General features: G+C 42.4%; 1 protein-coding gene across 2 annotated transcripts in view; it reads right to left on the bottom strand.

Moving 5' to 3' along the window:
• Window positions 1-20,315, bottom strand: part of KIF26B (kinesin family member 26B) — a 517,024-nt gene that overhangs the window by 61,154 nt on the left and 435,555 nt on the right. For both annotated transcript variants that reach the window (XM_025286019.3, XM_044943071.2), the window contains one exon: window positions 12,085-12,244. In XM_025286019.3, the coding sequence (XP_025141804.3) occupies window positions 12,085-12,244 (160 nt within the window). The remainder of the gene's footprint in view (window positions 1-12,084; window positions 12,245-20,315) is intronic.

The following is a 20,315-nucleotide window of genomic DNA, read 5'->3' as shown; positions in this document are numbered from 1 at the left end:
TTTTTAATAGTGAATGGCTGACTAAAAGATAATGACTTGATGCAAAAAAGAACTTACAGATATTCTGCCACATATTGCTCAAATTATTTCTTGTGTATGTTTGTTATGGGCTTCCCTTGTGGCTCAGTGATAAAGAACCTGCCTGCCAATGCAGGAGACTTGGGTGTGATCCCTGGTTTGGGGAGACCTCCTGGAAGAGGAAATGGCTACCTACCCACTCTAGTATTCTTGTCTGGAAAAATCCCAGATGGAGGAGCCTGGCAGGCTTTGGTCTGGGGGTAGCAAAACAGTCAGACACGTCTTAGTTACTAAACGACAATGACAACATGTTTGGTAGCCTCCATCAGACTTGTAACAAAATCAGGCACTTAAACTCCTCCCTCAGTAGGGGGGCTTTGGGCCAGAGTTCACCTTGCTTATCAGAATAGCACCATGCTCCATGAATAATGGAGTTAAACTTGGTGTATCACTTGGGATATAAAGTGTAAGGTGAAATTTGTATCATCAAGGTCAGCCTTAAAAATCTCTTTGAAAGAAAAATCCTTGTCTCATGAAATCTAACACATTCAGATTTTGCTTCAGGGTTGGAACATGTCTCTGGCTGAGCCCCAGAAGGCTATGGCTTGTATTCAAAGGCCATATTATGGGAAAAATTTGTCTTTAACAATTTGGATGGCCAGACAGACACAGTGGGGGTGCAGCACCCTCTGCTCACCTACTGCCCCCTCTCTGCAGTGGTCCCTCTGAGGCAGGCGGCAGGTGGAGTCATTCACTCCTTAGAGAATCTGTTATTTCTCTCTTTGTGCAGAGTACTCCAGGTTGGAGTCTCTTAAATTAAATGTCTGTATCTGGCAGCAACCCGATACATCAGGCACACAAACTCCTGCTGAAAAATGCATGAAGCTTCCATTTTAACAAAAGGTAATTATAATCCACTTGGCCAAAAGGGATGCATACTTTTAAAATCAAGAAACAGATACAAAGATACAATACTGCCAGATCAGTCTGGGTTTTAACGTTCTGAAATATATGCAAACTCCCATTTTTACCTTTGAAACGTGTTTCTTTAAAGGGCCATCAGGAACATTGTCTCAAAGGACTCTATCACATTTCTGAGATAGAGGCAAATGGTCATTCTGAGTTAGCTGGTGGAGAAGAAAAGCGCAGGAAGAGGGACTTCCCAGGCAGTCTAGTGGTTAAGACTTTGAGTTTCCAAAGCAGGGGGCAAGGGTTTAATCTCTGGTCAGGGAACTAAGATCCTGCATGCCATGGGGTGCACCCCCTCAAAATAAATAACATTAAAAGGAAAAAAGAAACTTCAGGAAGAGAGCCTGAGTGTCTAGAGGTGGGCAGTGGGCCTGGCATGAGGACCCACATCTCCCTTGTCTCAACTCAGCATCATCTCCTGAGCCCATGTCACACAATCCTTCTCTTTTGGAAACCACAGGTATCTGGTTTCACATACTTCTCTGGGAGTAGAACCTGAAGAAACTTCACAAATTCCCATTGATAGATGACAGTCTCATCTACCAACTGTAGAATGCCCCAAACTGCGATTATTAGCCAGGTGTTGGAGGAAGCTCATCACCGCATGCCCCGTCATCCTCAGCCCTGCCATCGTTCTCACATCTTGCCTCTCCCCACCTTACCTTTCTTGTGCTCAGCACAACTTCCAGACCCAGACTGGGTGATGATCTCTCTCTTCTGACATGAATCTGTTCACTCAGGAGTGTCTTAATGCACCCACAGAAGCTGCTGCCAAGGGGGAAGAGGGCTGGAAACTGTCTTATTGGGAGGCTGTGCCCCTCTGCAGTCTCCAGAATGGGAGAGGTGACACTTTTCATGCAGGGGGACCCAGCCAGGCAGGAGGGCTGTCTGGGGGTCCTCAGAGAGCATTGGAGCATCCTGAAGCTCTTCAGGGTACAAGAAATGGCTGTAGGAACTTCCAGGCTCTTACACAAGAAAGATTACAGAAATTAAGAAACAGTAGAAGACTGTGAAATAGCTGAGATTTGCTGAGTTCATCTGCTGGTGGTGTGCCCAGAATATGGCATCAGGATGGTTGAGTTCCCCTGAGAGCCATTTAACAAGGTCAGCCCGAGTTCTGCTCGCCAACCCTGCACAGGGTTCTCTCCCTTGCTAACTCGAACAGTCTCACGTGGCATTTCTGATTCAGCCCGGCCACTGGATTGAGATTCGGGGAGGGGGGATTGTTTCCCATCCTCATCTTTCTTATTTTACTTTCCTCGCTGCCACATCGTGGAAAAGGTGAGGCCAGGAGATGACCCTGAATGGACAGTTAGCCACAGCTGGTGCCCTGCCCGGGACTCACATTTTCACTTACAACCAGCTGCACGTATTCAAGCTTTGTAGATACATTTGATCCATTGTCTGGCCTTATTTCAACAAGTACTGATTGAGCACCATGCCATTCTGGACACTGTGTCAGGAAGAGGTGATATACCAGAGGCAGTGGAGTAGCTCTGTCACCTACCAGTCCTGTAGATGAGAACAAGCCACTTACTCCTCTGGTCGCAGTTTCCCCATCTGTAACACCAGTATGACCATAGGAGTACCTATGCTAGGAGGCTGTCGGGAGAATTAAGTCCTCAGCAAGCCTTTAGTGCAGTTCTTGATGCACAGCGAAGGATGACTAGGACCTGTTGTCATTACACTCACACCGTGGAACGCCCCTCAGCCACGGCTCACGCTTGCACACGCCAACCACCTGGATTGGAGTGGAAATCCAGGAAACAAGTACTGGAAGCAATTTCCTCCTTTTCCCTAGGACTCAGCAAGTCCATAATTAGGAATCTCACAGCTGCGCTGTGCTGTGCTTAGTCGCTCAGTTGTGTACGACTCTTTGGGACCCCATGGTCTACAGCCCACCAGGCTGCTCTGTCCATGGGATTCTCCAAGCAAGAATACTCCAAGCATGCCCTCCTCCAGGGGATCTTCCCAACTCAGGGATCAAACCCAGGTCTCCCACATTGCAGGTGGATTCTTTACTATCTGAGCCACCAGGGAAGCCCAAGAATACTGGAGTGGGTAGCCTATACCTTCAACAGGAGATCTTCCTGACCCAGGAATCCAACAGGAGTCTCCTGCATTGCAGGCGGGTTCTTTACCAGCTGACGTACCAGGGAAACCCCTAGGAATCTGTAAGCCCTTGGAAAAAATGAAAACAAAGTTCCCACTCTACTTTTTGTCCTTTTATTTACTTCGTCATGCAAAGACGGGCATGATAAAGTACAGAAACAGCAAGGACCTAACAGAAGCAGAAGAGATTAAGAAGAGATTGCAAGAATACAGAGAAGAACTGTACAAAAAAGGTCTTAATGACCTGGATAACCATGATGGTATGGTCTCTCATCTAGAGCCAGACATACTAGAATGGTAAGTCATTAGGAAGCATTACTAAAAACAAAGTGGGCCTTAGGAAGCATTACTAAAAACAAAGCTAGTGGTTTCAGCTGAGCTATTTCAAATCCTAAAAGATGGTGCTGTTAAAGTGCTACACTCAATATGCTAGCAAATTTGGAAAACTCAGAAATTGCCACAGGAGGAAAAGATCAGTTTTCATTCCAATACAAAAAGGGCAATGCCAAAGAATGTTCAAAGTACCATAAAATTGCACTCATTTCAAATGCTAGCAAGGTAATGCTCAAAATCCTTCAAGCTAGGCTTCAACAGTACATGAACTGAGAACTTCCAGATATACAAGCTGCATTTAGAAAAGGCAGAGGAATCAGAAATCAAATTGCCAACATCCATTGGATCATAGAAAAAGCAAGGGAACTCCAGAAAAACATCTACTCTGCTTCATCAACTACACTAAAGCCTTTTACTGTGTGGATCACAACAAAATGGAAAATTCTGGAAGAGATGGGAATACCAGACCACCATACATGCCTCCTGAGAAACCTGTATGCAGGCCAAGAAGCAACAGTTAGAAATGGATATGGAACAATGGACTGATTCAAAATTGAGAAAGGAGTATGTCAAGGCTGTATATTGTCACTCTGCTTATTTAACTTCTATTTCATGTGAAATGCTGAGCTGGAATCAAGATTGTTGGGAGAAATATCAATAATTTCAGATATGTAGAGTACACCACCCTAATGGCAAAAACTGAAGAGAAACTAAAAGCCTCTTGATAAAGGTGAAAGAGAAGAGTGAGAAAGCTGGCTTTAACACAACATTGTGAATCAACTATATTTCAATAAAAACAATGATTTTGATTAAAAAAAAAAACTCAACATTCAAAAACTAAGATCATGGCATCTGGTCCCATCATTTCATGGCAAATAGACGGGGAAACAATGGAAACAGTGACAGACTTTCTTTTCTTGGGCTTCAAAATCACTGTGGATGGTGACTGCAGCTCCGAAATTAAAAGATACTTGCTCCTTGGAATAAAAGCTGTGACAAATCTAGACGGTGTATTAAGAAGCAGAGACATCACTTTGCTGACAAAGGTCCATATAGTCAAAGCATCACCTGATAGGAAGAGCCGACTCATTGGAAAAGACTGTGGTGCTGGGAAAGATTGAAGGCAGGAGGAGAAGGGGGCAACAGAGGATGAGATGGTTGGATGGCATCACTGAATCAATGAACATGAGTTTGAGCAAACTCCAGGAGATAGTGAAGGACAGGGAAGCCCGGTGTGCTGCCATTCATGGGGTTGCAAAGAGTGGGACATGACTTCATGAATGAACAACAGGAGGAAAAAGGCCTGACTGGTGAGGCTGTTAAATATGGTCATGGGCACGTGCAGCCCAATGCTGTCTGTCTGTCTGCTCCTCTGCAGGTCACACATCCCTCCACTTGAGCCATGTGGCTGTCTGGGAAAGGGACTGCTCTGTTGACCCTCTTTCTGCCCCTTCCTGAGTCCTGGGGTCTAAGTCTGTGGAGCGACAGGAGATCTCCTTCCACTCTGCTAGGATTCAGCAGATGGAGAATTCAATTCCCAATCATACGATTTTTTACGTAATTTTATTTATTTATTTATCTTTGACTGCACTGGGTCTTCGCTGCTGTGTAGACTTTTCTCTAGTTTCGGTTAGCGGGAGCTACTCTCTAGCTGTAGCGTGCAGGCTTCCCACTGTGGTGGCTTCTCGTGTTCTGAAGCACAGGCTCTAGGGAGTGTGGGCTCAGTAGTTGTGTCTTCCGGGCTCTACAGCACAGGCTCAATAGTTGTGGTGTGTGGGCTTAGCTCCCCGGAGGCATATGGGATCTTCCCGGACTGGGGATCGAGCCCATGTCTCCTGCACTGGCAGGTCAGTTCTTTACCACTGAGCCACCAGGGAAGCCCCTAATCATACTCTTGTATCTATTGGCCAACTGGTTTGGAATACAGAGAGAAAAGGGTCTGATTAGTAGTCTCAGAAATTGAACATCAAAGAGAACCTCTTGAAAAACCAAAAGAGAAATGAAGAAGCCTCCTGATTTCTGCTCAGTCCTCAAACTGTAGGCTCATTATCTGAGAGGGACCAAGAAAACTATATACTATGGCTTTGCTGCCAAGGATCAGGATTGAGTTGGGGGCCTAACAGTCTGCTCCCAATTCAGTGAGGTTCTGTGAGGGGACAGAAAGCAGTCCTCCTGGGGCCTGAAAGGATGACACACAGAGTTTATGTGCTGTGTGTGTGTTAGTCACTCAGTCACGTCTGATGCTTTGTGACCCCATGTAGCCCACCAGGCTCCTCTGTCCGTGGGATTCTCCAGGCAAGAATACTGGACTGGTTGTCGCTTCCTTCTCCAGGGGATCTTCCTGACCCAGGGATCAAACCCGGGTCTCCTGCATCGCAGGCAGATTCTTTACCATCTGAGCTATAGGGAAGTCCCTATAGCTTTATGTGTTTATAGTTTATGTGTTAGACAGTGACAGAAAGACCACTGTTTGAACCCATGGCTTGTGATCCCAACTGAGTCCCAGGCAGCCTCATTTCTCCCTGAGTGACCTGTATGGTTCTGTGATAATCCTGGTAGAATTCATTTACTGGTAGGTGATGCCCCAACTCTTAAGAAAATAATATCGATCTCTGAGAATTTTCAAAATTAAATGTGAAGATACTACTGGCCAGGGAAGCAAACGGAGGTCGGCGGGAAGAATGAAAGGAAGTAAGATGCTAGAATTTCATACAAAAGATCCATGTACCACTGATTTTCTGAACTCACTTTCTCTGCATCCTAACAGTCATTAAAATGTATAAAAATGGATATTCTGAAGCAGCAACACTAAGAATTATCATTGCTGCAGTTGCTTGGCAACCTGAGACTTTGGTTATTTTACTTCTAAACAGGGAATGCTATAAACTGGTATCTGGCGTTTGTGAAAATAGTTTTAAATTGATGTTCTCTCTGTAAATCAGGAAGAGATAATACAGCATTAAGGTACATTTAAAGGTTGCTAAATATGCATATGTGTGTGTCTTATACCACACGCACACAAAGATTCTTCCTCAGAGTTTCTCTCCATTATATGCTATCTTAACTAAATCTGGAGAATTAATATCCCTTTGCATTTTTCCTGGAAAATATCTATTTAATTTCCCTTTGTCAATAATATGCATCTGGGTCCCAAGGAACAAATCTTTTACCTCCTGTGTGAATCAGGGAAACTGAGTATTGTGGTTCATATCAGTCATGAGCTCCTTTCTCTAGCTTCCCAGACACTGTGTGGATTTCCAGTTCTGAGAAAGCAAAGACAAACCCAACATCTATCTGGCTACCGGGAGAAAATTATTTCTCAAGACAAGGCAAAGGAATGTCCACCTTCTTCAGAGATGTGACTCTTATGAAGGCCTGATGAAATCTTGGGGTACTTCCAGAGATCCTGCCTATGGGTTCCAGCATGGATGAGGTATTCACATTTTGAAAAAGTTGCCTTTATTTATAAAATGTCATTTCTCCACAATTTCTCCACATTCTCTTGAATGTGACCTTGGTTCCTGACTCCTCTGTAGGGCTTTAGGAGGAGAAAGACTCCCTTTCTTTCACATCATCCAGACCCTGATGATGAGCATCCCTAACTTCTGTAGAATAATCTCGTCTAAAGTGGCCCCTGGGGCTTCCCAGATGGAGCTAGTGGTAAAGAACCCGCCTGCCAATGAGGAGACATAAGAGATGCAGGTTCAGCCCCTGGGTCGGAAAGATCCCCTGGAGGAGGGCATGACAATCCACTCCAGTATTCTTGCTTGGAGAATCTCCGTGGACAGAGTAGCCTGATGGGCTACAGTCCATGGAGTCACAGAGTCGGACGTGCCTGAAGCGACTCAGCACGCATGCGCACAAAGTGGACCCGCAGCGGTATTTGCTTGCCACTGAAGCTCATGACAGCAGACGGCCTTGGGCTCCACCTTTCATCCCCAGAGAGAAGAAGGGCACCAGAGAGTCAGATGCCTGAGCCCCAGAGAGTGTCTGTGATGGATTCTAACACACAAGGATTAGGTCTTGGTCTGAACCACAGACCAAACCCATAAAAGAAGAGCACAGAGCACCAGTTCCATCATGGGGCTGTTCATGCAGAACCATGCTTCATGTTGACTTGGGAAGAGGCTCTCAGACAGACACAGCACTAGAGGGTCACAGAATGACTTTCCATGACCTCTTGTTCTGTGGAAGCCAGGACATTATAACATCTCTGTTGTTTAGAAATAGAGGACAGCATATTGTTGGCAAATAATCAAATAGACTGACCTATTGAAGTCATTATATTTCTCCAAATGGAGTCACAGTTATAAATGAAGGAAAAATGTTTCAGACTTTAAGTATCACTGTGTGAAGGGTATGCTTCCCCTTACCAGACATCTAGAAGGTACCAAAAATTCTATTTTGAGAGAACTGGGTGGTGGTTAGAATTTCCAAGTCTTTGGAGAGACTGGTCTTGCAGATCAGCTGGGACGTAACAGGACTTTAGCCAAAGCCAAGTACACACTGAGAGATCCTTGTGGTGGCCCTTCTTGGTACCAGTTCTAGTGATGTGTGCCTGCCATGCTGGTTCCTGGCATGGGAATTCGTTTTGATGCCATTATATATTTTTTCTCATCTATCCAAGGGGAAGGCTATGATGAGGAACAGCAAATGGCTGAGCAATGGAAGGAAACAGGCAAAATGCACTGTCAAAAAGCTCAGGACTATGAGAGCTTCCCCGAGACAAGAGGTTCCCCAAACTTAGGGAGTTCTGTGTAGCCTGTCTGAAAAGGGGGCTGGAGCCTTTGGTGGTCTCCTTCCTGTCCCCAGGTGCTTTTCTGAATGGTGTCACCACTTGGGATTGATTGATGGAACTTGGATTGCCCAGCGAGCCTGAGCTATGTCACGGCTGTGGCTGGGAAACTATTCTGTGCTTGCATTTACCACTTATAAAGGCAATATCATTTGCAAAGTCAAAAACCATTCAGGGCACACCTAGGGTGCCCATGGGAGCGCCTGGGATGGGTAATGAATCCAAACTTGCTTTCGGGCTTGCTCATATGACAGAGAGTCTGTCTGGCACGATGATGAAGAGAAACGAGGACAGGCTTTATCCCTTCTGTGCACATTCCAGTTAATTTCCCAGAAGCAAACACAAGTGATATGAGTTCCAAGCACAGAAGTGTCCAGGGTGACAAATGAAGTGGGTTTTTTTGTGTGTTTTGGAGGGCGTAGGGGGAGGGTCATGAGAGTGGAGTCTGGTTTTCCTTTTTTTTTTCCTTTAAGTGAACAAGAATAAGAGGAAAACTGCAAGCGTACAAAACCTATCTCAGGAACTTACTGCGGAGACAGGGTTTGACATGGGAAAGGTGTTTAGTATGCTAACAAAATGCCGTGTGATGGGGGTTTGGAGCACGTACTGAATTGATAAAAGAAATCTGGGCCACCCTGCTGTGCTGAAGACCTCATGCTGTGCAGAGCAAAGGCAGCTAATATATTACAGAGCTTGATGAGGCTGGGCGAGTGGATCGGTAAGGAACTGCCAAGATCTCTGAGGCTGTAAAACGTGATGCGATTTGATCCCGCCACCAACTGGCTGGGTGATTTGAGTAAATCTTGGCCTTATCTTCCTGCACCTTGAAAGAGGGTAGCTTGTCGTTGATTAATCACTTTGCAAATGCATTCTCAGAACCAAATATTGACTATCTGCTGTGGCTGAGAATCTGAAACAATATTACAGCAACGATCTTCAAAGGCTTACACATAACGATGGGCATTAAGGACTGAGGGATGATACAACTGGCTATACAAGTGTACTGCCAGTGAAGGTTTGGGGAGGACAGAGCTGGCTGGGTGGTCAGGCCACCATATTTTCTGACACCAAGCAGTGGGCAGCTCTGCAAAATCCCCAGGAGGATCCTTATGGTGGGGGACAACTCTATGCCTGTGTCTTATGTCGACACCATATTTATATGGCACCCCACTCCAGTACTCTTGCCTGGAGGGTCCCATGGGCAGAGGAGCCTGGTGGGCTGCAGTCCATGGGGGTGCTAAGAGCCGGACGCAACTGAGCGGCTTCACTTTCACTTTTCACTTTTACACATTGGAGAAGGAAATGGCAACCCACTCCAGTGTTCTTGCCTGGAGAATCCCAGGGATGGGAGAGCCTGGTGGGCTGCCGTCTATGGGGTCGCACAGAGTCGGACATGACTGAAGCGACTTAGCAGCAGCAGCAGCAGCATAAGCCTACTTCAACAGAGAGTGAGATGGTTGGATGGCATCACTGACTCAGTGGATATGAATTTGAGCAAACTACAGGCGATGGTGAAGGACAGGGAAAACTGGCGTGCTGCAGTCCATGGTGTCGCAAAGAGTCGGACACAACTTAGCGACTGAACAACAAAGTCTACTTCAGACATGGAATGTCTTTAATCATCACTCCCTCAGAGCCAGAAGGGAAAGAAGGGAGCTGAAGCAGGCAGATGTCTGCAGAGAACGGTGAGTGGAGTTTCCACATTTTGTCAGCCCTCGCAAGTGAGCAGGTAGCTGGTCATTGTGGCTAACTGGTATATGGTAGGTTTAATTTAACAAGAGACCTTGAACTATGAACAAAAACAATTTTTAATGTTGATAGTAAAACCCAACTTGAACCAAAAGGAAGTTACTTTATCTAAAGTAAAAGTAATTTCATATGCTTACTTTTATCCATCCCCCCACCATCAATTCAACAAATATTTATTGAAATCCATAAAAGCATGTTGCTCCACAGAAACAATGTGAGATAGATATATATATATATATAAGATATAAATATACAAGCAAAATATATAATCAGTGACCTCATAAGGTGGTATTTTGAATTTTGTCTACATCATGATCTGTCAAGTTATCATACTAATACACATTTCCCTTTTTATGGACAGGGAAGCCAACAAGGGCTGATAACTCTTTTCTTTCTGAGATCTTCAACCTTGACAGTACCTCTCCAGACCTTTATTTTTTGTTCCTCCTCTTCTCTCTTTCCTTCCTCCCTCCCTCCCTTCCTTCCTCTCTTTCTTGTATTCACAAGTTGACTTTATTCAGCTGCAGAAATGATACTGAATGAAACTTCATAAACCTTCAAATTGAATTTTTTTCTTCCTCATAGAAAAGAATCACACAAGGGCTGGAAAAGCCACTTCTGGGTATACCCTAGAATTCCAAATTTCAAGAACTGAGACAGACTGGCTTATAACCTCTATTTAAACTCCAAAGTAGGCTAGTAACAGGCTTCCTGGCAGAGAACAAAATCACAGTGTTGGCATCAACTTATGGTAGAGGCAAAGCACAACTCCAGAACTCATACTGAATCTCAGTTATTGTAGAAAAAACTGCCTGACTTACCTACACAACAGAAACTTTTATTTTGTCAAGTCCTACAGATTAAAAAATGATTCCATGTACCGTATATTTGCTTAATCCTCATGGCAACTCTGTAAGGTACGTGTTATTTCCATTTCAATAGGTGGGTATAGGCTCAACCACATTATCATTATTGGTTATTGCCTTTTATCCTGGTTGTGTAAATAAGATATATAGCTATAGCCCTCAGTTCATGAGATGTGAATGTTCAGATAACTAGTGAAAAGTGCAGCTGGATCTTGGCAGAGCCTGAAACATTAGAGAGTTCCCCTCATCCCATCACCACATTGTCCAATGGAAAAGCTAAACTGGAGCGATGGTGGTGAGGGGTGGCTCCAGGGCTGGGTCATTCATGGCCAAAGATGATATGGCAAGTTTTTGGCTATTCCAGACATAGGAGCTGTTCTAATTTCATCTTTCTGGAGCATAACCAAAAAGAGGAAAAGGATCTTGGAAGTGAAACAAACATTTGCATGGGATAGTGGGTGGTAATTCCCCAAGCTTTTCAGTTCTCCTAAATAGGATTGCCAGATAAAATACAGGGTGCCTCTATAGCTTATGCAATACTGGGGATATACTTACACTGAAAATATTTGGTTTTTATCTGAAATTAAAATTTAACTGGGCATCCCATATTTTTATTGGTTAGATATGGCAGCTCTACTCCTAAGGGAATGGTAATTCAATCTTAGGACCCTTGCTCTTATCTCTATAAAGCATTCGTACAATGGTGGCAAAAAAGTGAGTGCATGCATGCTAAGTCATTTCCGTTGTGTCCAACTCTGTGATCCTATGGACCTTAGCCCCAGGCTCCTCTGTCTATGGGATTCTCCAGGCAAGAATACTGGAGTGGGTTGCCATGCCCTCCTCCAGTGGATCTTCCTGACCCAGGGATCGAACCCACATCTCCAGCAGCCCCTGCATGGCAGGCAAATTCTTTATCACTAGTGCCACTAGGGAAGCCTCAACTATAATCTACCAATGGCAATTGTTATTAAAGCCGTCAACTGAGGTAACTTCCTATTATTTCTGACTTGAGCAGCCTAATGTTAGGATTGGGGCCAATTTATGTATTTCCACAGCTTTTGAATTTGGCAGATCATGCATTACATAATTGCCAGCAAAGGCCAGTTTCCGGCACTGAACGGACAGTGTGGTCCATACCTCTGCAGTACGACTCTCCCCAGACGTCACTAGACTGAGAAACCCTCACCTAGCCCTGGCACCATGTTTACCGCATCCCATGCTTCATGTAGAAGAGTCACTTACTTGTATGGGATGTGCTTGCTGCCATTGACGAGAGCCAGGATGACATTGCCCAGGGCAGACAGTGAGAGGCACAGCCCTGAGCCTCCTTCCCGATTCTTGCTAAGAGCTTTCACACAGCTGCCAAGATCGATGAGGTGCAGGCGGCTACGGCCTCCAGACACTGCCACAGGAGAGAAGACAAGAGAAGAAAGGACTGGTTAAGTCTGGCAAACCCTCATGTGTCCTTCATGTGGCTCTGTGGGAAATCTGAGGGGGAGAAAGAGGAAGTAAAAGGTTGAAGCTCATGATCTAGCACAAGACCCCAGCCAAATCATGCAGCGGTAACAAATAGCACAGTCCTCTTAGATTCCGTCCATCACACACCACTGGCCTTCTGAAACCTACAGACATTCCTACTATAAATAAGGGAACAATTCCTTTTGGTTGAATTAGATGAGATTTAACAGAGAAGGTAAATTTCTATTAAAAGAGAATAAGATTTGTGCCTACAGAAATTTCTGCCTTTGTGTAACAGAATACTGAAATTGATCATATTAAAACATGAATAGCCCATAAGTGATTATCTGCTTTGGTTGAGTGTTATAGAGACCAGTGACCTAAAGCTTAGCCAGGAATCAGGTTAATAACTCAAATAATAATCAAATGGGTTAAAACCAGTAATGATGAGAAAAATCTTGAAAATAGCCAGAGGGGGAAAATTATGTTACAAGTAAAGGAACAATGATAAAATGATGTTTCTCAGAAATAATACAGGTGAGAAGACAATGGAGCAACATTCTTAAAGTACTGAAAACTTCCAACCTACAGTTATACACCCAACCAGAGTATCATTCTCAGATAAAAGGAAAATAAAGACTTTTTCAGACTTAAAAAAGCTTTAAGAATGCATCACAAAGGATATACACAAAAGAATGAAGAGTTTTGGAAATGACAACCATGTGAATAAATTTATGTTTTTCTCTTATTTAAACCTCCTTAAAAGTTAATTGACTGCTAAAGCAAAAATAATAACAATGTAATATGTGGGTATAGCACACACAAACTTAAAATGTTTGACAGCAATAGCACAAAGTTTAGGAGTGGAGAAATGAAAATACTCTACTGTAAGGCTCTTATTCTAGACATGAAGTGGTATAATATCACTTAAAAGTAGACTGTGATAACTTAAAGATGTATACAATAAACCCTACAGCAATCAACTACATAACAGAGATTTAGAGCTAAAAAGCCAGCAAAGAATATTAAGTGGAGTCATATAAAATGCTCAGTAAGTTCAAAAGAAAGCCAATAAAATAAAAAGGAGAACAAAGAACACATGGGTTGAATAGAAACCATACAGAAAAATAATACTTTGGGCCACACCATATGAATTATCCCATTAAATGAAGTAGTCTGAATATCCTTATTAAAACTCGATATTGTTGGATTTGATAAAAAGCAAGACTCTTCTACATGCTGCTTATGGGCAGTGCACTTCAAATATAAAGAACCAATAGGTTGCAAATTTAAGTATGGAAAAAGATATACCATACAAATAGTTGCCATAAGAAAGCTGAGGTAGTTACAACAGTATCAAACAAAAGAGACTTAAGACAAAAATATTACTAGAGGGAAAGAGAGACATTTTATAATGATAAAGGATAAAATTCATCAGGAGGTCCGAACAATCAAAAATGTTTATGCTTTAATAATGGAAGTTGAAACATATGAGGTAAAATCTGATAGAACTGCAATAATGAACAGAAAACTCCAGACTTACAGTTGGAGATTTCAAATACCCCTTTCTCAATAACTGATATAACAGAAAAGTAGACAGAAAACCAGTAAGGATATAGAAGATTTGAACAACTATCAATTCATTCTACCTGACATGTATAGAACATTCAACCCAACAACAGCAGAATACACTTTCTTTTGAACTGCACACAAAATATTTACCAAGATAGACCATATTCTGGTACATGAAACAAGTCTAAGTAAATTTTAAAGGCTTCACATCATTCCAACTACGCTCTGACACACTAGAGTTTAAATTTGAAGTCAATCCAGAAAGATACCTGGAAAATCCCTAAATATTTTGAAGCTCAACAACACAGCTCCAAATAACTTAGGGTCAAAGAAGAAACCAAAATGGAAATTAGAAAGTGTTTTTAAGTGAATGAAAATGAAAAACAACATATCCAAATTAGTAAGACACTTCTATTGTTAGAAGGAATTTACCCCATTAAATGCCTATATCAGAAAACAGCAGAGGTCTCCAGTCAGTTACTTCAGCTTCCACTTTAATAAACTAGAAAAAGATGAGCAAATTAAAGACTAACTCACAGAAAGGAAATAATTAACACAAAATCAGAAATCAAGGAAATATAAAATTTAAAGAACAATAGAGAAAAATCAATACCGTCTAAAGTGGATTCTTTAAGATCAATAAAATTCATATTTCTCTAGCATGACTGATCAGCAAAGAGCGAAGACACAAATTTCCCATGTCAGGAACAAAAGAGGTAGCAGCCTCACTACAGTTTCTACAAATAAAAAAAGGATAATAAAGAAACGTGATGCTGGTAAGTTAGTGCAACTTGGAAGAATGAACACATTTCTTGATAGATACAAAGTACCAGAGCTCACTCAAGAAGTAATAGATAATGTGACTAACCTACATCCATTAAAGAAATAGAATCTGTAGTTAACAACCTTTCTACGGAGAAAGCAGTGTACTTAACCACACTGGTGAATTCTACCAAATTTTAAAGGAAGAAATAATATCAGTTTTCACAAATTCTTCCTGAAAATTAAATAGGAGAGTGTGTGCATGCTAAATCACTTCAGTTGTGTCCAATACTTTGCGATCTCATGGATTGTAGCCCGCCAAGATCCTCTGTCCTTGGTTTTCTCTAGGCAAGGATACAGGAGTAGGTTATCATTTCCTCCTCCAGGGGATCTGCCTGACCCAGGGATCGAACCCGTGTCTCTTACGTCTCCTGCATTGGCAGGAGCATTCTTTACCACTAGTGCCACCTGGGAAGCCCCAGATAGGAGAGACTACATCCCAATTAATTCTTTGAGACCAGGATTACCCTGATAGCAAAAACAAAGATATTCCAAGGGAAAAGATGAAGCCCAATTATCCCTCATGAACAAACAGGCAAAAGTTCTAAACAAAATACTAGTGAGTCATACTAGAAAATTATAGCTAGGAACATATTAAAAGGATTTTTATACCATGAATAAATTAATTAATGACTTAATAAATGAATCAATCCAAGGAATGCAGGGTTGGTTAACAAAAAATTCATCTATCATTATAATTCACCATATTAGCAGACTAAAAAGAAAGAGTCTCAATAGATGCAGACAAAGCATTTAAGAAACTCCAAAATCCATTACTGATAAAAATGGCTGGCAAAATATAAATTAAAGGTGATAATCTCAGTTTGATAAAAAGTGTCTAGGAAAAACCTGCAGATAATAGTATTCTTAATAGTAAAAGACTAAACTTTCCAAGATCAAAAACAAGACAAGGATGTTCACTCTTTCTATTCAACATTATATGGGAGGTTCTAGCCAGAGTAACCGGAGAAGGCAGTGGCACCCCACTCCAGTGCTCTTGCCTGGAAAATCCCATGGATGGAGGGAGCCTGGTAGGCTGCAGTCCATGGGGTCGCTAAGAGTTGGACACGACTGAGAGACTTCACTTTCACTTTTCACTTTCATGCATTGGAGAAGGAAATGGCAACCCACTCCAGTGTTCTTGCCTGGAGAATCCCAGGGATGGAGGAGCCTGGTGGGCTGCCATCTATGGGGTCGCACAGAGTCGGACACAACTGAAGTGACTTAGCAGCAGCAGTAGCAGCCAGAGTAACAGGCAAGAAAAAGAAAATGTATCCAGATTGGAAAGAAATAAGTTAAACTGTCTTTCTTGAAAGATTACATGATTATGTAGAAAATCTAACAGACGCCACAAAAAAAGCAACTAGAACTAATAATTGAGTTTAGTAAGTTATGGAATACTAGGTTCATGGATTGAGATAATTGTATTTTTAAACTGAAGTGCCAAACAACTGGAAATTGAAATTTAAAAATAACTTTTACAGTAACTGTAAAAATATTAAATACTTACAGATAAATCTGACAAAAGATACATGCACTGAAAATTACAAAACATACCTGAGAAAAATTAATAAAGACTTGAAAAAATGAGAGAAGTCTGATGCAGGAGAGCAAGGAAAACATCCAGGAACCACTGTCCTGACCCCAGCCTTGTCTCTGCTCATCCCATCTCAACTTTACATCTAGCACTAACAACAAAGGTGATGAAGGTTTACAGAAAACATAAAATTTCAATTCAGGTTCTCCAGTGGCAAAAAGCTTTCCACATTAAGGATGTTATATTTTGTTTATCTCTAACTATCTCCAGTAAAAATCCTTAATAGGACAGATATAATACATTACTTTTCTTTAATCCTATTTTGTATTATGCAGGATCAAGCCACTGGCAGCGTGCAAGGGAAACAGTTATTTTTGAAGCAAAATATCATCTGTTTTGCAATCTAATTATATAGACAGAAGAAGCTCAGATATTTCATGTGCTCTGCAGATTAAAGGGCAAAGACAGGGACCAATTTGGACTTTCAGACTCTAATAGTCCATTTGATGTAATGGAATAAAATTCGTAATGTACATGTAGTAAAATAGAACACAGAGAACAAAAGCATAGTTTAGACTGTGCTAAAGAATAATATTATAAAATACCTGTAATTATACCTGCATGACTCAAAATGAGAGTCATATTTTAAACAATGTAAAATCAACTTTACTCTATAACCACCAGAGTTTCAGTAGTCACAGAATTCTGAACTTCACACACAGTACTGAATCCGGAATGGTACACGGTGAGTGAGCACAGGCCATCGGCTATTACCAAGAATTCCCATGGTTGGAGAGAAAGTAGTTCTAGAATCAATGAACAATAGGTGATAATTAATAGCAGGTAAGAAGCAGGTTCTTTGTGGACTTTTCAGATTTTTGAGGTCTGAGCTGCAAGATTTAGGAACATAACCCAGTCTGCTTTGAGACTGTTTATATTTGAATACGTATATTTCAAGTCTAGACTTTGACCAATTGAAATTACCCACGTGCCTTATTCTCCCACAGGAAGCAATATACAAATTAACCCCACTCCCGAGTGATTCTTCCAACTCATGTTCATGGAGCCAGGATATGCTAAATTCTCCCCAAAATATTTAATGCCTACAATAATCCTGTAGGGCAAGAATTGGGAAACTGAGGTTCACAGATGTTAAACAAATCACTCAAGGTCTCATAGAAAATTAAAACTCAATCTAAGATGAAAATCCAGAGCTAACTTTTACAGTTATACTTTTTTAACTCACTTTCCCATAACTTAGTGGTTCCCAAACTTGGCTGCACATCAGAATCACCCTGGGGTATTTACAAAATATGGACGCCTGGCTCCTACTCCCAGGCTTTCTAATTTAACCAGTCTGGAGTATGGCATGGGCATCGGGATTCACTGGAAGGCTACACAGGTGAATCTCTTGTGCAGCACACTTTTGGAACAATGGCCTTGCCACCTGACCAGGTGAACCCAGGCCCTCCATCAGCTGTGTCAGGCACAATGTCTGATGCCCACAGCACACTGCAGGCTTGTGATGTGTGGTGACTGTTCCTTAGCTTGTCTTTGCACTTCTGCTCCAAAACCATGAACTGTACACTTATCAACAGGTCAGCTGGGTTTCCTCCTAAACCTAACTATGCCACTTGTACTTAATATTTTAAATAAAAATAAGAAAATATTATGTAAATCAATAAAATATGTTTATGTAAAGAGTTAATGTTTCTAAACCACTGAAATCAATGCTTTGGAAAGGTGTGATTAAAATGAGTTAGTTTTTGAAAAAAGATACTGACTTTGGTGTGAATGAGAAATTACAGTGTGGAAAAAATGTCAAGAATCTAGAAAAAGTCTATACCCAGTTAGCTGCACAAGTGTCTCTTAAGTCCTTGAATCATTCAGAAGAAACTGAAAGCAAAAGCCAGACTATTATTAATATTGAGTGTGGTTTATAAAAGTCAGAATCTAAAGTTGAAAACTCATCTCAAAGAGAAAACCATGGCCCTGTATCAGAAGACAAATGAATAAACACATAATTGTATGTTTTAAGTTGAAAATGTTTATGACATGAATGTATCCTTTAATATGATTTTCCTTTTTAACTTAACTTTCTCAGTTAACTGATCAATTCTGTCTGACTGTGTTGCATGAGATGGCTTCTCTGGACTCACATCACCTGCTTCCACAAAGGGTAAGAGGATGGTCTTTCTGAAAATTTCCCTGATGGCTCAATGGGTAAAGAATCTGTCTGCAACGCAGGAGACTGCCTGCAATGCAGGAGACCAGAATTTGATCCCTGGGTTGGGAAGATTCCCTGAAGGAGGGCATGGCAACCCAATCCAATATTCTTGCCTGGAGAATCCCATGGATAGAGGAATCTGGCGGGCTGCAGTCCAAGGGATCACAGTCAGACACAACTCAACAACTAAACCACCACTACCATCGCCTCTCTATGAATCAGCTAAATGAGGTAAGGAAGAAATTCACTCACTGTTTAATATACAGCACACATGCCATCTGGCGTGACACATAAGAATTAATGTGCAGGCACCTTACTGGGCTGCGGAGGACAATGTGCCAGGCGATAGGAGACTGTCCTCGGGGAGCTTGTAGTCTGTCTGAGGGGGCTGAGACAAGCCCAGAATGACTGAGATATAAGGCAGTGGCTTAACATCCCCCGAAACGCTATGGGACTTAAAGGAGAAAGATATTCCAGAGGGGAGAATCTGAAAGGCTTATGGAGAGGCAGCTCAAGGGAGAAGTGGGGTTCAGACAAGGCTTTTAAAAAATACTTATTTATTTATTTGGCTACACTGGGTCTTAGGTGAGGCACATGGATCTTCACTGGGTCACGCGAGATCTTTTGTTGTAGTTTATGGACTCTCTAGGTGTGGCATACGGACTCAGCAGTTGAGGCTCATGGGCTTAGTTGCTGCTTTCTTAACCCTGGAATCTTAGTTCCCCAACCAGAGTTTGAACCCGAGTTCCCTGAATTACAAGGCAGATTGCCACTGGACCACGAGGGAAGTCCCCAGACAAGTTGTTTTTTTTTTTTTTTAATCAATGTTATTGTTCCTTCCCTTCCTTTCCTTCCAAGAGGAGGCAGCCCTGACTCTAGTGGTAGAAGAGATTGAAAATAAAAGCACAAAAAGATGATTGATGGGGTTCCCAATTGGTGAGGTCACAGAAGAGGCAGAAGGGGACAGGATGAAGAACAAAGAGATGGGAAGGAGCAGGTCTATGGGAAAGGAGTGGGGGAAAGCGAGGTACATGGACAAGGAGGTTTGGATGCTAAAAGGAGAGAAGCTGAGGCCATAGCCAGACTGATTTGTTCTTCTCCTTAAACAGGAGGCTAGTTATCCACTGAAAGAGATAGAGCAGGGGCCTCAGGCTCCCAAAGAAGATTGGAAACAGCTGCCCTGGAGGAGGTGGTGGGGAGGCCAAGAGGCATCACTGTAGGAGTCCCAGACTGCAGAGTTTGGAAAATTGTCTCCTGGCCCAAGATTTTAAAAATCATATTATAAAAATCTCAAAACATGGAACTGTCATTTCACTGTTGACCAAGGAGAACGTGAGAGCCTGCAGTGGCCCTCATGTGTGGCCATCCTTGCTTCACAGGGCTTTGCAATGATGGACAGCAGAGGCCCAGGTCTGCCTCTCTTAAAAGCAACATTTCCCAGATCCCTTTTTCCCACACTCACCACCCAAATAACAGATCTCTAGAGTCCTATGGACCGCATAGCTCTGGATAGAACATCAGCTTATTCAAGCCATTCCAAGACATACAGGAAAGAGCGGCTGGTGGTCAAAAGGAAACCAAGATTAAGGGCATAGTCTGATGAGACTTGTAAGCAGATGAGTGCAGGCAGGGAGTGTCCGAGTCCTCGTCCACTGGTTCATGTGCACACACACAGATGGAGGCCTGTGTGCTGTACACAATTGCACACACAGCCAGTCCAGCCTCCACTCAGCCTCCACACTTCTTCCCCTGGAGGCATAAAGTGAATGAACAAATCAGAGACCTAGTGTCATTCTTAACCCTGGGTAGTAGTTGCTTGCAAACTGAGATTACTCATCAAAATAATGCTTTTAAAGA

The sequence above is a fragment of the Bubalus bubalis genome, chromosome 5, assembly GCF_019923935.1.
Source record: "Bubalus bubalis isolate 160015118507 breed Murrah chromosome 5, NDDB_SH_1, whole genome shotgun sequence".
In the NCBI taxonomy this organism is placed as follows: domain Eukaryota; kingdom Metazoa; phylum Chordata; class Mammalia; order Artiodactyla; family Bovidae; genus Bubalus; species Bubalus bubalis.
The sequence above is the reverse complement of the archived record's forward strand: the minus strand, read 5'-3'. Positions and strand labels throughout refer to the sequence as shown.